A 12728-nucleotide genomic window follows, 5' to 3' on the forward strand; every position below is an offset into this window, starting at 1 on the left:
TACCGAGCTTCTAACAAGGCATCTTTTATGATTTATATATTAAAGTGCACCTTCTCTGCTTTTCCTTTTTTTCTGTATGGAACAGCTGTAGGAGTTTTCAAAATGACGTTTTTTTTACCTGCACAAAACTAAAATGAAAACAGCAAAAAATAAAAAACGCAAAAGGAACAAAAGAAAAAAACAAGAGAGATTAGTAATAACTAATAGCTAAATGCAGAGAGGTGTATAAACACATAGTGAGTGAAAAAAGTGACCGAAGAAGAAGAAGAAGGTGACTCAGTGCATCTAAGAAAGTTAGCACTGGGATGTTTTCAGATGTCTGTTGCTATTTAACATAATTCTTTTAGCTCAGTTCCTCAAAAGGTTCTGCATTCTCAGAGTTGTTCTTAATGGAAGCCCCATCTTGTGTCATAGAATGTCATGTTACACGGAAGTATGACAGACTCCTGGTTCAGCTTGTTTCAGGCAGAGAATGAACTCTTAAACCACGTTTACAATACATAAGAATTATTTTGAATTGTGACTCCAAGTCCAGAAATAAAAATATTGACTTGGAAATGAGTAATAAAGGGCAAATGAGACATTCCCTGTCTAATCTGCACTTTGGGTCACTTGTGCGCATTTAGAAGACACACATTGTGTAGTGAATATAGTCCCAGACTAACAACATAAGGCTTACAACCACTCAGCTTTGGCCTAAGCTAATGCCAAGTCTACCCGTTATGGATATTACACAGAAGAGCACAAGAGTTACAGCCAAGTAAAAAGCACAGGTTGGAATCTTCAGTAACCGGAAATCCAAATGTGGAACTCTTCAGGCCTTTCAAAATGTACCAATATGACACTTGTTAAAACAGCTGACCAAAACTAACTAAATTTGGGAATATTCAAAAGTAAAAACACAAGACAACAAATCCAAGAAAAATAAAACCGCATTATTGTCACCTATTGTCAGACAGACACAGGTGAAGTTAAACAATATTAATTGAGCTGAGGACATTATGTTGCCATAGTAACAACAGAAGCTTCCCAACGTCAAATCAACGCCCTTTCAGCTTCTTCCTTATACAGTTTACAGTGGTATAAAAAAGTCTTTGTCCCCTTCTGTATTTCCTATTTTTTTATATTTGTCACACTAAAAGTTTCAGATCATCAAACTAATTTTAATATTAGACAAAGATAACTCAAGTAAACACAAAATGCAGTTTCTAAATAAAGGTGTTTCTTATTAAGAGGGAAAAAACCCAAACCTACATGTGAGGAGAAGGGGCAAACACTGTTGTTACACCACTGTATCCCCGAACACACAGAAAAAGAAAAAACCTTTTGAAACATGTAGCGAAAGGCTGTTGCTATCGCAGTATGAACCTCCAAACTGCTCACTCTTTGGTCTTAGCTTGCTTCATGCTTTGTTAGCTCTTCTGCTGCTGATGTGTGGCGAAGTAAACACAGAAGAACACACCACTGAACTAAATGGAGCGTCTTATCAACTGTATCTCAGTTTCCATTAGGATGATCAAGTCCTTTTGCACTGCTTCCCAGCAATTTGCTCTCCAATGTGTGCCTTTCTCTTGTTTTGTGTATATCCCTCTCTTCTGTTTGCTGTTAATTCCTGATGATGTCTTTACTATTTATATCTTTGTTTTGAATAGAGGGCTCTATTCTATTCTATGATAGAAGACTGCACACCTGAACATTACGCAGCTCTTGAGTGTAATGTGTTTTTCAAAAAGAATAAGAAAACTTACTGATTCTGTTTCTGGCTTCATTCAGTTCCTCTCCAAGTTCCCGGGCCTCTGCTGATCTGTTCAAAAGAATCAAAGAATTAAAAGCAAAGTTCACCCCCAAAATCACATTTACATATGCTTCCTCTGGCCTGTTGTGCTGTTTATCCATCTGGATTGTGGAGATGTCTGGCATCTCTTGAGGATAGAAAATCCATTGAAAAACAATACATCAATAATGTGTCTTTACATAAATCATTACCTAATCATTACCTTAATTTGAGCAGTTTTTTGTAGGACTATTTTCTTTCTACGGAAATACATCCACCAGCCGTGCAGAAGAAGTCCATGAATGGGACATAAAGGCTTAATACGTCAAAAACAACTATGCAGAAACTGTTGAAAGTGTTTGCACTGTTGAAACACTGAAACACATTTTTAAAACCTTAAATCTCTCTCTATCTCTCGTTTTAATAATCCCAAAGAAAATTATCAGTCCTTCTTAGTGGTCAAGTTACAGTGCACTCGTGCTTCACTGAGATAAAGAGGAAAACAGGCTTTCAATCCAATTTCTTCTAAAAATTACTCATTTGACTTTTGAAAAATGTTTTGGTTGTTCAGACCAAATGTAAATCAAAGCTTTTTCTCTCATTACTCACACATATACAGTCACTTAAATGTTGCTGGAATTCCACAAATGTGGAGTATAACAAATAGTTGTAATCCAGTTACAATAAAACAGCTTCAGAACTTATCAAGAATTTCTCTGATTTCCTTCACTTTTCCTCCGGGTCCTCTTCTTTGTCTTATTCTGTTTCTATATCAAAGTGAAGTAGAGTCCCATACTCCTCCATTTCTGATTCTGAGAATTCTGGAAATGGAAAAAAAAGACGTGCCCAATGTTCCCTCTAAGCTGCGCACGTGCGCAATTGCGCACTGCTGGCACGGTCTCTGCGCACAGAAAATCTGCGTTGCGCACAAAAAAAATCTAACCTGAATTGAAATTAAAATTAAAACTTTAACAATTCTGTTTTGCAGTGTTAGTCAGTAAGTGACCGGCCTCCTCCTGTATGGGATTAGAACGATGCCACCTTATCCTATAGTCCAGCCAATAATGCGATTCACATTCGTATATACGCAGCCAATCAACGTCGTTGACAGGCTATGACATCATCCTTATGTGCCGACACCGGTGTTTTAGCTAGCAAAGCGGCGTGGCTGATGTGGAGTGAAGCCACATTAATGACAACGTGTACAACCATTGGAGATGTGAGCAGGACAGATGGAAAAAGTGTGGACTTTATACCAGTTTTTAAATTGTGTTGATAGGCCACGTAAAACCAGAGTTATGATAAAAATATCTGCAATGTTTGGTTTTCTTCCTGAATACTATCGTTGTTTATATTTACTGCGGGAAGAAACGGTAAAAACGGCGTTTTATAAGGAAAACGCTCGAAAGCGCTCTCCGCCTGTGAGCAAAAACAACACCAAAGAACCCCACCCTTTCCTATTGGTCGAAAAAAGTACCGTGTCGACCAATCAAAAAATGGTATGGCAACGTAGCATCTATTGTTAAGAAACGGGGGAAGTTTTAGGAGTGACAGCGGTGTTCTGAGACGTGAGAGATTTGAGACGTTTAGCGCAAATCTTGTGTAGTTAGTGTGTAGTTAGTGTGTAGTGTAGTCAATAGTTTTGTTGTGTGTGTCAGAACAATGAGGCGGCTGCTGAATGTTACAGGTGTTACAGGAGTGATACATCTCCTGTTGTCAGGCCTGCAGGTATCAGGCTGTTGTTCTCCTTTATCTCATAGTGGACAGAAATTATTTTTTGGAGTGGCACAAATAATTTGTGTGGCATCAGATTTGATGCAGAACAGCTGATTGTTCTGTAAATAGTTTGAAATGTTTGTTTAAAAAAACGCCTTGGCTGCATTAAAAAAAATAAATAGCTGCAAAAAACTTTGTTGTTTGCCAAACTGAGTTACTTTTTTGAAGTAGTAACTATATAATTAATTGCCCAGCATTGGTCTTTATATACTGTATTTGGCAGACAGAGAGTTACAGGACTCTCCCAGACCACAGACTCATACTCATAATACAAGTCAGAGCTTTATGAAAAAAAAAGAAAGAAAGAAAGAAAGAAAGAAAGTTGTGTTTTCAAAATTGGAGTTAAAGTTATTTTTACTTCCAATAGTGTTAACATACTACACAGGTCATGAACAGGATTTTTTAAATTTTCATTGTAAGTGGGCTAAAGCAGTTAATTAAAAGTAGTCTAACATAAATGTAAATGCTGTAGTTTGATTATTTTAATAAACCATGTAACTTGGATGGATTAGATGCTGGCGTGACCACAGTGCACACGTCTGATGTCGCTCACAGTGGTCCAAGGGACCGCTCAGGGAGTTTGTGTGTTCGCTCAGACACATGAAAAATTAGAGGGAACATTGGACGTGCCCACCTTTTTTTTTTTTCCCAGTGGCCCTTATCCTCTTCTGTATAAACTAGACTGATCCACCCAAAAATCTTTATGTCCAAAATGCTAACTTTAAGTTTCTTTAAGTTCCATACATAAGTACAAAGTAAAACGTAAAATTTAATGGAACTCAAACAAAAGAAACTACCTTATTTGGAATACATATTTCCTTAATGATTAATTGTCTGACTAAATAAACTTTTGATTTTATATACGTAATTTGAATTTTACTCAAAACTATTGCTCCGTGTTTATGAGGGCAAAGAATCATTTTCCTGAGTGAACGTGACTTTGTTAACCACATTCATGTGACCACTCGGACTGATTCCTGATGTTAGAGAAAGAGGTGCCCGAGAAGAAAACGATATCCTTGAAATGCTGAACTTTGTGGTACTGCTTATACGTTGAAGTAGTCTGCCTTAATTTGGGCATTATCAGGATAATATTTTGTTCTACTGGTCATTAACCTCTGTTTCAGCAGACTCTTGTTGTCTTCTATGGTTAGGTGGTCTTCATGGTCTCTTATGAAGATCTCAAAGGCCTCTTGTTTTCCCATTGACAGCTTGGGGCCTAAAAGAGAGAGAATAAAAATCAGCACTGAGATGCACAGTGTGCTTTATTTTATCAATCATAAACACTGTGTATATCAGCAGCTTCACACTAAAAAACATCAGCTAGCTCGAGCATGCATGCCAGGTCCTGCTGTGCAAATGTGAACAACTCTGCATGTTCCCACATTCACCGGTACTCGACTCCAGTCTGGGAGCCAGATGTGCGCTACAGAGCTCTACTGATATGGCTGATTATCGCGGCATTTGACGATTAGCGAGAACATAAACACAAATATAAACAGCAGTTCTGAACATGTCAAGATTGCATAGTGGATATACCCCACCCCTCGCTGCTCAACCTCAGCAGTGCATCGCACATCAGGAAACATGATGTTGGACATAACTTCCTGCTCAGTGCTCAAGTTTTTATTAAAGCTGTACACATCTGCTTTAAATACTGCACTTCCACCAAGGGGATAAAACACAACAGAGCAGAGAGTTTGGATATGGTCTCCCTATGAACATGCGATTGAATTAGAAAGGCTGGATTGTCAATTTTTTTCTTAGGAAGGTTCCTAAAGGAGTGAAATGACCCAGAAGCATCTGTGTGGTAACCATTATGCACCACTTCTGTGTCCAAATGCTCAATCACCTGGAGTCTAACTACAAAGCTATGGTTAGACTAATATAAACACATTAGCAAAGGAAGGATGTTTATTTGTAGAAATAGTTCTGAATAAAAGTTCTTGTTGAGATTCCTGATGGGCAGAGGCAATTGACATCATACGGCAGAAAGAAGACACCAAAATCTGACCAAACTCGACCTAAGAAAATCCTTGAGAAGAGCCCATCCACAAGATAACATTAATATGTCACTGCAGGGTTTGGATTACTTGCTTGAAAAAGTTCAAATCCTGAGCTTAATACTGACACTGCAATCTTAGTCGATCAACTGTGATTTTTTTCTGAAACTTGAACTTTATGTTACCTCCCTAAATAACACAATATGAGATCAATATAGATTATATTGGGATCAGTGAAAAATCTTACAATTGGTGCATTGTTATTTTTCATGCTATTACATGATAATAAACCTGTTGTAAAACCTTTATTTCTCTTTGTTTTACACAAAAAGCTAAACTTGTATGTAGACATTAAATGACTGGGAGCTATTTATTATTTATAAGTGCTGCATGTATCATGGTGACTGGAATTTACTCTATTTTTTTTCTGTTTTATAAAGAAGGCAGAAAAACAAGTTGTTGTTTTCCTCTCTGTTACCAACTGTTTTCCAACTGTTCTTTGGAAAATCCAAAATGCCACCATGATTTCCAATAAATCCCCCCACCCCCCGTTAAATCTGTGGACTTATCCGTTCTAACCAAAGACATTTGTACACAGGACATTAACTCATGTGAGATTAATCGTGGGACAGTTAGGAATGCTGTTTCTTTATTTTTGGAAAGTCCTGATTAAAACCAACCTAGACGTGCGCTACAAGAGCCAAACTCTACAAATCAGCGTGAGGGGTTCTTGAGGGGAAATGCACTCCGGTCGACTCTTGTAAAAAAAGCAGCATTCCAGGAATATCTAAGGGTGATATAACATCATATTATGTTGTGCTCACAGAATTTGTGGGGTAATGAGATCACACGGTCCTCAGGCCAACTTTCCTCATTTTTCTTTTCCGTGCTCCAAGTGCAGACAAACCACAGAGGTTTGAATGTGTTGTGACTGTTGTTGCTGCTTCAACAAATTTTAGAGGTGAAATGCCAGCAAAGAGAAGAAGCTAGGAGCTTTCACAATTATTTTTGGGTGAATTTTATGTTCCTACTGCACTTTCTCACTCACTGAGGTGTCTCCATTTGGTCCAGATCACAGAAATGTGTGGACGGCCTACTCGGCCTGCTAGAATCATCAGCGTCTCATTACAAGCTAGCCGGATTTACGTTAAGATCTAACTCTCGCTCAAGACTCGTCTCATTTCTGGTTAATTCAAGTCTTCAGCAGCCTGAGCCACAACAGGAACACCTTGTCTTTCCATCAGCACTCTATGAAAAGAACAGGAAGGAGACACTGTACATCTGTACCTACATAAGACGCTAAACACTCCTATTAGTCCTGTTTTCATTGTACAGCAAACGCAGCAGAAATCCATTTCTATGACGTAATGTGTGCAGAGTGCTTCTACAGAGACAGTGGTAATCAGAAAACCCTTCCTAATGTCCAGGTTCTATTATGTGTTGGCTAAGCTAGGAGGCCAAGAACAGAAGGAAAGAACAGAGTCTGACAGTATGGCTTTCAATCATCACAAATGGTTTCCATTGAAAGTTCATCATCATTATATTTACAGTGCATCTTCAGGGGACAGTGATTTTCATCCAGCGGCTGCAGCAGCAGGACCCAAAGATTAGACCTGAATTGAAATGTACATAAACAGTCAGCGACCCTCTGAGCATGAGGACAGGATACGTGTACCGCATTTGTTTTAAATTAAGACAGAATAAAGAACAATGATCTAATGTGAATATAGTTTGAGTCTCCAAGTGGGTCATGGAAACCAGCCGCTGCAGATGAGAAACATATGATATCTGCTCTATTGTTAAAGAACTGCGTCAACTGTGTGTCCCTCTGGTATTCTGCACATTCTGTGTATTTCATAAAAAATGTATTTAGAGCACACATAAGAAGACGCACAAGGACAGCTATATTCTTCTTATCCTTTTTTCTCAATGGGTTACTTTTAAGTCTATGGGTCTAAAAATTCAATAGTTACGTACTGATTTACTACTGTGGCATATTAAATAAAGGTAACAACAGAAATAGTAATGTTTTTTGGAAAGAGTGGTAAAGTGCTTTGCCAAGAATAAGAACATATAATAAATAAATACAAAGGAAAAGCAAGTTTTGAGCAAAACAAAAGTTTAAATAAATAAGGGCGCAAGCTGACTGAGGGAGGTGGCATTTTCTGAAAAATTCAAAATTGCAAAGTCTTAAATAAAGTTGATTAAGAATAAAATAAAATGAAAAAATAAGGGATTCTGAAATTTCTTTTTTGTATGAATGAAATAAACTACATAAAAAACAGATAATATAAATAAATAAAGCTATACAAAAAAATAGCTGTCAACTAATAATAAAATTCAAAAATATTCTAAAATTAAAAATATTTAAAAATTGGAAAATAAATGAATAAATAAGCAAACTGGGGAAAGGAGGTTTCTAAAAGATATATATTTAAAGGCATAGGCAAAAGTAGGAATAAATCCGACATTTTCTAATATGAAAATGATAACTATTAGGAAGAAAACCTGTGAAATGAATTATAATAATGATAATAAAAAATACATTGATGAAGGGAGGCAATATTCTGAAAAACAAAAGGATGAGATGTGTGAGATTAGACTTCAATTTACATGAAAAAATTGGACATTTAGAAAAATGAAAGCCAAAATATATAAAGATACAAAGCTGAAATTCTAATCCACCAGCCTTTGTAAAACTGCTGTTTTACTGCATGAAACTGCAGAAACAACAGATTTTGCCGGTGGCACAAAGCTCGTCTAATTCAGTGTGTTATTATGTTCTGAGTCTGCCCATTTTATGAAAGTGTCTCTTTAAAGCTTGAAATTAGAGTTAGAGCTACAGTTATCAGGATTCCCTTAGTGAATTTGACTGCAGAGTGTAATCTTTTTTTTGTATACTTTTTCCGGATAATCTACAAAGTATTGTTTTTTTTCCCTCTTCTAAATTTGTGCATTTTTCCTCAAAAATCTAATCTCAGAGTTTGAGAGTTTTTCTCAGAAAATGGTCTCTTTTTTAACAGAGAATAGAGAATGGACCTCATAAAACTTTGTAGAAATGCAGCATGAACACCAAAGTCTAAAACTTAAAATAAATAAATAAATATTGACCCCAGCTGTGCTCCACATAAAAAGCATTACAACTGTAGGAAATGTCTTCTCTGATTCTCCTGTAAGTACTCAGTGTGGTCTTAAAACCTGCTTCCCAAAGTTACAGAGTCTCCCTGGACAGCATCAGGCTGAAAGAGTCAGGAATTTCTCATGAAGTGTGAGAAAATTGGTTGAACATTCCTGAGTGGACGTGTAACTACTGCAGGATCTGGGGATTTCTGAAAGGGGGTGTGCAACTTTCCCCACAACAGAGTGGACAGTACTAATACTGTTGGCAAAACTAAAAAATGTAGTCATTATATAGTCTGGTTTAAGAATGAAGTCATCTACAAACACCATCTCAGTCTGTGACTCCACAGCGATGCTAAATCAGTCTTGGTCAGTAGGCCGTCCACCATTGTTATAATCCTCCAGCCTGGAAAAGGGGACTCATTTTATTTTCTTGAGGCAAGAATGCTGTAGCCTCCTTATTTCTGATGTAAACCAGAAGTGCCTCTTTCTTCTACAAAGAGTACAAAATGCTACAAAATTGCTTAGGTCATCACCGATGATGACTCAGACATATGTAGCGCCAAATCACAACTACAGTTGCCTCAAGGCACTTTATATAGTAACGTAAAGACCCTACAATAATACAAAGAAAACAGAGAAAACCCCAACAATCACATGCCCCCCTATGAGCAGGCGCTTTGGCGACAGTGAGAAGGAAAAACCTTCTTTCAAACAGGAAGAAACCTCCATCAAAACCAAGCTCAGGGAGGGACGGCCATGGGCTGTGACCGACTGGGGTTGAATGGATGAAGACAAGACAAAGACATGCTGTGGAAAAGAGCCAGAGATTATTAATAACTGCAACAACATAACTGCAAAAGGAACAAAAGAAAAAACAAGAGAGATTATTAATAACTAATAATTTAATGAAGAGTGGGGTATAAACACATAGTGACTGAAAAAGGTGACTGTAGAAAAAATACTCAATGCATTTACAAGAGGTCAACCACAGTCGCTGAATTTTCATATTTAACTTGCCACAGATTTTTACACCATATGCCCGTACTGACACAAGCCTCCGTCCAGAGTTGCTCTGCGGAGAAAGGAGACTGTTCCAGAAGGAAAGCTGTTCTGCAGCACTCCAACAATCAGGCTTGGATGGTAGAGTGACCAGATGGAAGCCACCCCCCACTAAAACTCTGACAAACTGTGACAACCCACATGGAGTTTGCCAAAAAGCACCTTAAAGACTCTCAGACCATAAGAAACCAACTTGTTTGGCCTTATGAAACAAAGACTGAACTCTTGGGGACGAATACCAAGCATCATATCTGGAGGAAACCAGGCACCATTCATCACCTGGCCCATACTATCCCTACATTGAACATGGTGGTGGCACCATTAAGCTGTGGGGATGTTTTTTTTTCGAGGGAAAGATGAATACAGAGTACAGAGACATCCCTAGCACACAGTCAAGATAACAAAGGAGTGGCTTTGGGACCCGTCTGTGAATGTCCCTGAGTGGCTCAGCCAGAGACCAGACTGAACAGCTCTGGAGAGATCTGAAAATATCTGTGCACCGATGGAGCCTGAGAGTTCCCAAAAACAGGTGTGCCAAGCTTGTAGCATCATACTCAAAAAGACTTGAGGTTGTAATTGTTGCCAAAACTGCTTGAACAAAGTGTTGAGCAAAGGCTGTGAATACTTATGCACATGTTATATTTTTGTTTTTCATTTTTAATAAGTATGTGAACCTCAAGAAATCACTTTGTCATTATGGGGTATTGTTTGCAGAATTTTGACATGAAAATTTGAATAGAACTGATTTTGGAGGCTTTAACATGACAGCTGTGGATCAGCTGTAGTTGCAATGATCTATGATCATCAAATATATTTTCACAGCTGTTAATATACCTGCACTGACTGCCCAAGTAAAACTAAGAGGAACCAGAATCCATGGAAGTTCATGTCTCACAAGAGAGAAGGAAAGAAATAAAATGGCCTTTTGGGGCCGAATGAAAACAAATCTTCTGCTGTGACGACCCATATAATAATGTTAACTGCATATCAGATGATCTAATACATATGGGACATCATTTATCAGTGATTTTATAAACCCCTGTTCATGGTCTTTGTTCCTTCTATAGTCCTTTCTGGACAGACTTGAAGTGTGTATTTTGTTTTCAAACTGGCACTTCTGGTCATATTACTGCACTGGGCACCATGACACAAAAATGTCAGAGAGGATGAGAGAGCTGTGGTTAGCAGAGACAAGAGCGCAGCCTTGGTTTGATGAGTTTCTGGCTCGTACCGAGCCCCATGGCTATGACCAAGCTCGTTATAAGGGCTCAGGTTCATCATCACACTCGAGGCTTCACTTAACCAAAATTAAGCAGGAAAAGCCAAATAAATGCCGCCTTTGGCTGGAGAGCTCATCCAAAAGCTTAACTGGTTTAACCTCGGCATTCCCCTCACATTTAAACCAAGTTTATGTCTAAAGAAGTTATAAGTGAACAGACTATCAAAGAGAAGCTGCAGCTGAAGTTTCTGCTTCTAAAGCTGCCACCTTTGGGTCATTATTATCATGTATCTTTAAAGTTTTAGTTCATAAAGGCTGTCAACCACACTTAGGCTGCCAGTTAAGTAAAACAGTATGGTTCTTTATTATGTACACATTTGCCAAAACGAAAGAGTAAATATCCTCTGGCATATTTACTTATGTATTTATGCATACATTTTTGGATTTGAATTGAGAACTACAAACAAATTATGTATTTGGCTTTCATAGACGGGATCTCAGGGCACACTCAGAGTGAGGAGGGTGTCAGTTTTAAGAATCTAATTCAGTCCTTTTGGCTTTCTGAACATGACCGTTAGAACGCACAGTTAAAACTGACAATGAGGTGACAGAACATAGTTAGCACCCTCAATGGGAGGCCATGATTCTCATCCAAAAACAGGAATGGACAGCTGCCTCTGCACTAGAGGAGAGTTGTTGCCAAAGAACTTCAGTATCTTGAGATAGTTACTGGTACATATAGGTTCATCTTATCAGGATATCTCCTAGTCGTCTAACTTTGGATGTCCGGTTGGGAGGAGACCCTGTGGCAGACCCAGACTAAAGAGATTATACAAGATGTGATCAAAAAATTCTGGGAATACATCTATTAAAAATAATGTACATTTCAAGATAATCTCTTTGTGCAATTCTGGAAAGTATGGCTGCTCACTCTGCAAATGTTCATTCATACTTGTGCCTGTGCAGTGTGTGCTGGATCTCTTCTGGATCTATTCAATAAGTGTAGAAAGTTGCAAATTTGGCAAGTGGTTCAGGTGGCGTGTGTGAAGATTGTGTTAGTGTAGTACAAAAAAAAGCCTTTCTTAATATGTTTTGTACCAGCATTTGATGGCAAGGACCATACTTTCGGTTACTTTTGTGAAATTTCTACTCTTTGATGACGGCTGACAACCTCACCCTGAAAGACAGTTTTATAGTGCACAATAGGCAGGCACTGGCTTCAGGATTGGAAACTGGTCTTGTCTACTGAAAACTGCTTGTTTGTAGCGAGAGCTCCTATCACCGTCATCTGTGGGTGTTGTTTGTTAATGTGCGTACCATGCTTGACTTTGAGAACCGTGGGCGCACAATAGAAATATTCAAACTGGGACTTCCTGGATGGGATCTGGGCAAGCAAGAGACAGCGATCTTGAACAGGAGATTAAACATATTTTAATCAGGTAATCATGACGCTCATCTGGCTTGGCAGCTTCTCATGATACTGAGGATGAACTGGATGTAGAAAACTGGGAGCATGACTTCTGGAATAACCTTTTTGGCCTGCTTCACAATGGTTAGTATTTAGCAGTTCGTTTTCTAATAGCACAGACATTCTGTCTCTAAATTAAGTGGATGCTTTCTCAAAAGTTGTCAGTCTAGGTTTAGTGTCCTGGTCACATCTGCATAGCGTCTCTTGTATTTACATTGCAGAAGTCTTGGCTCACGGTCTCAGCTTCACGTTCCAGTCAGTATTACAGGTTTTAAACTCATCAGCTTTTCATCAGCAACAAATTAC

At 38.3% G+C, this 12728-nt stretch overlaps 1 protein-coding gene across 3 annotated transcripts in view; it reads right to left on the reverse strand.

Moving 5' to 3' along the window:
• Positions 1–12728, reverse strand: part of kif6 (kinesin family member 6) — a 79487-nt gene that overhangs the window by 17700 nt on the left and 49059 nt on the right. For all 3 annotated transcript variants that reach the window (XM_013271532.3, XM_005477498.4, XM_013271533.3), the window contains 2 exons: positions 4667–4769; positions 1749–1804 (listed from right to left, as the gene is read on the reverse strand). In XM_013271532.3, the coding sequence (XP_013126986.1) occupies positions 1749–1804; positions 4667–4769 (159 nt within the window). The remainder of the gene's footprint in view (positions 1–1748; positions 1805–4666; positions 4770–12728) is intronic.

The sequence above is a fragment of the Oreochromis niloticus genome, linkage group LG19 (genome assembly GCF_001858045.2).
Source record: "Oreochromis niloticus isolate F11D_XX linkage group LG19, O_niloticus_UMD_NMBU, whole genome shotgun sequence".
Classification (NCBI taxonomy): domain Eukaryota; kingdom Metazoa; phylum Chordata; class Actinopteri; order Cichliformes; family Cichlidae; genus Oreochromis; species Oreochromis niloticus.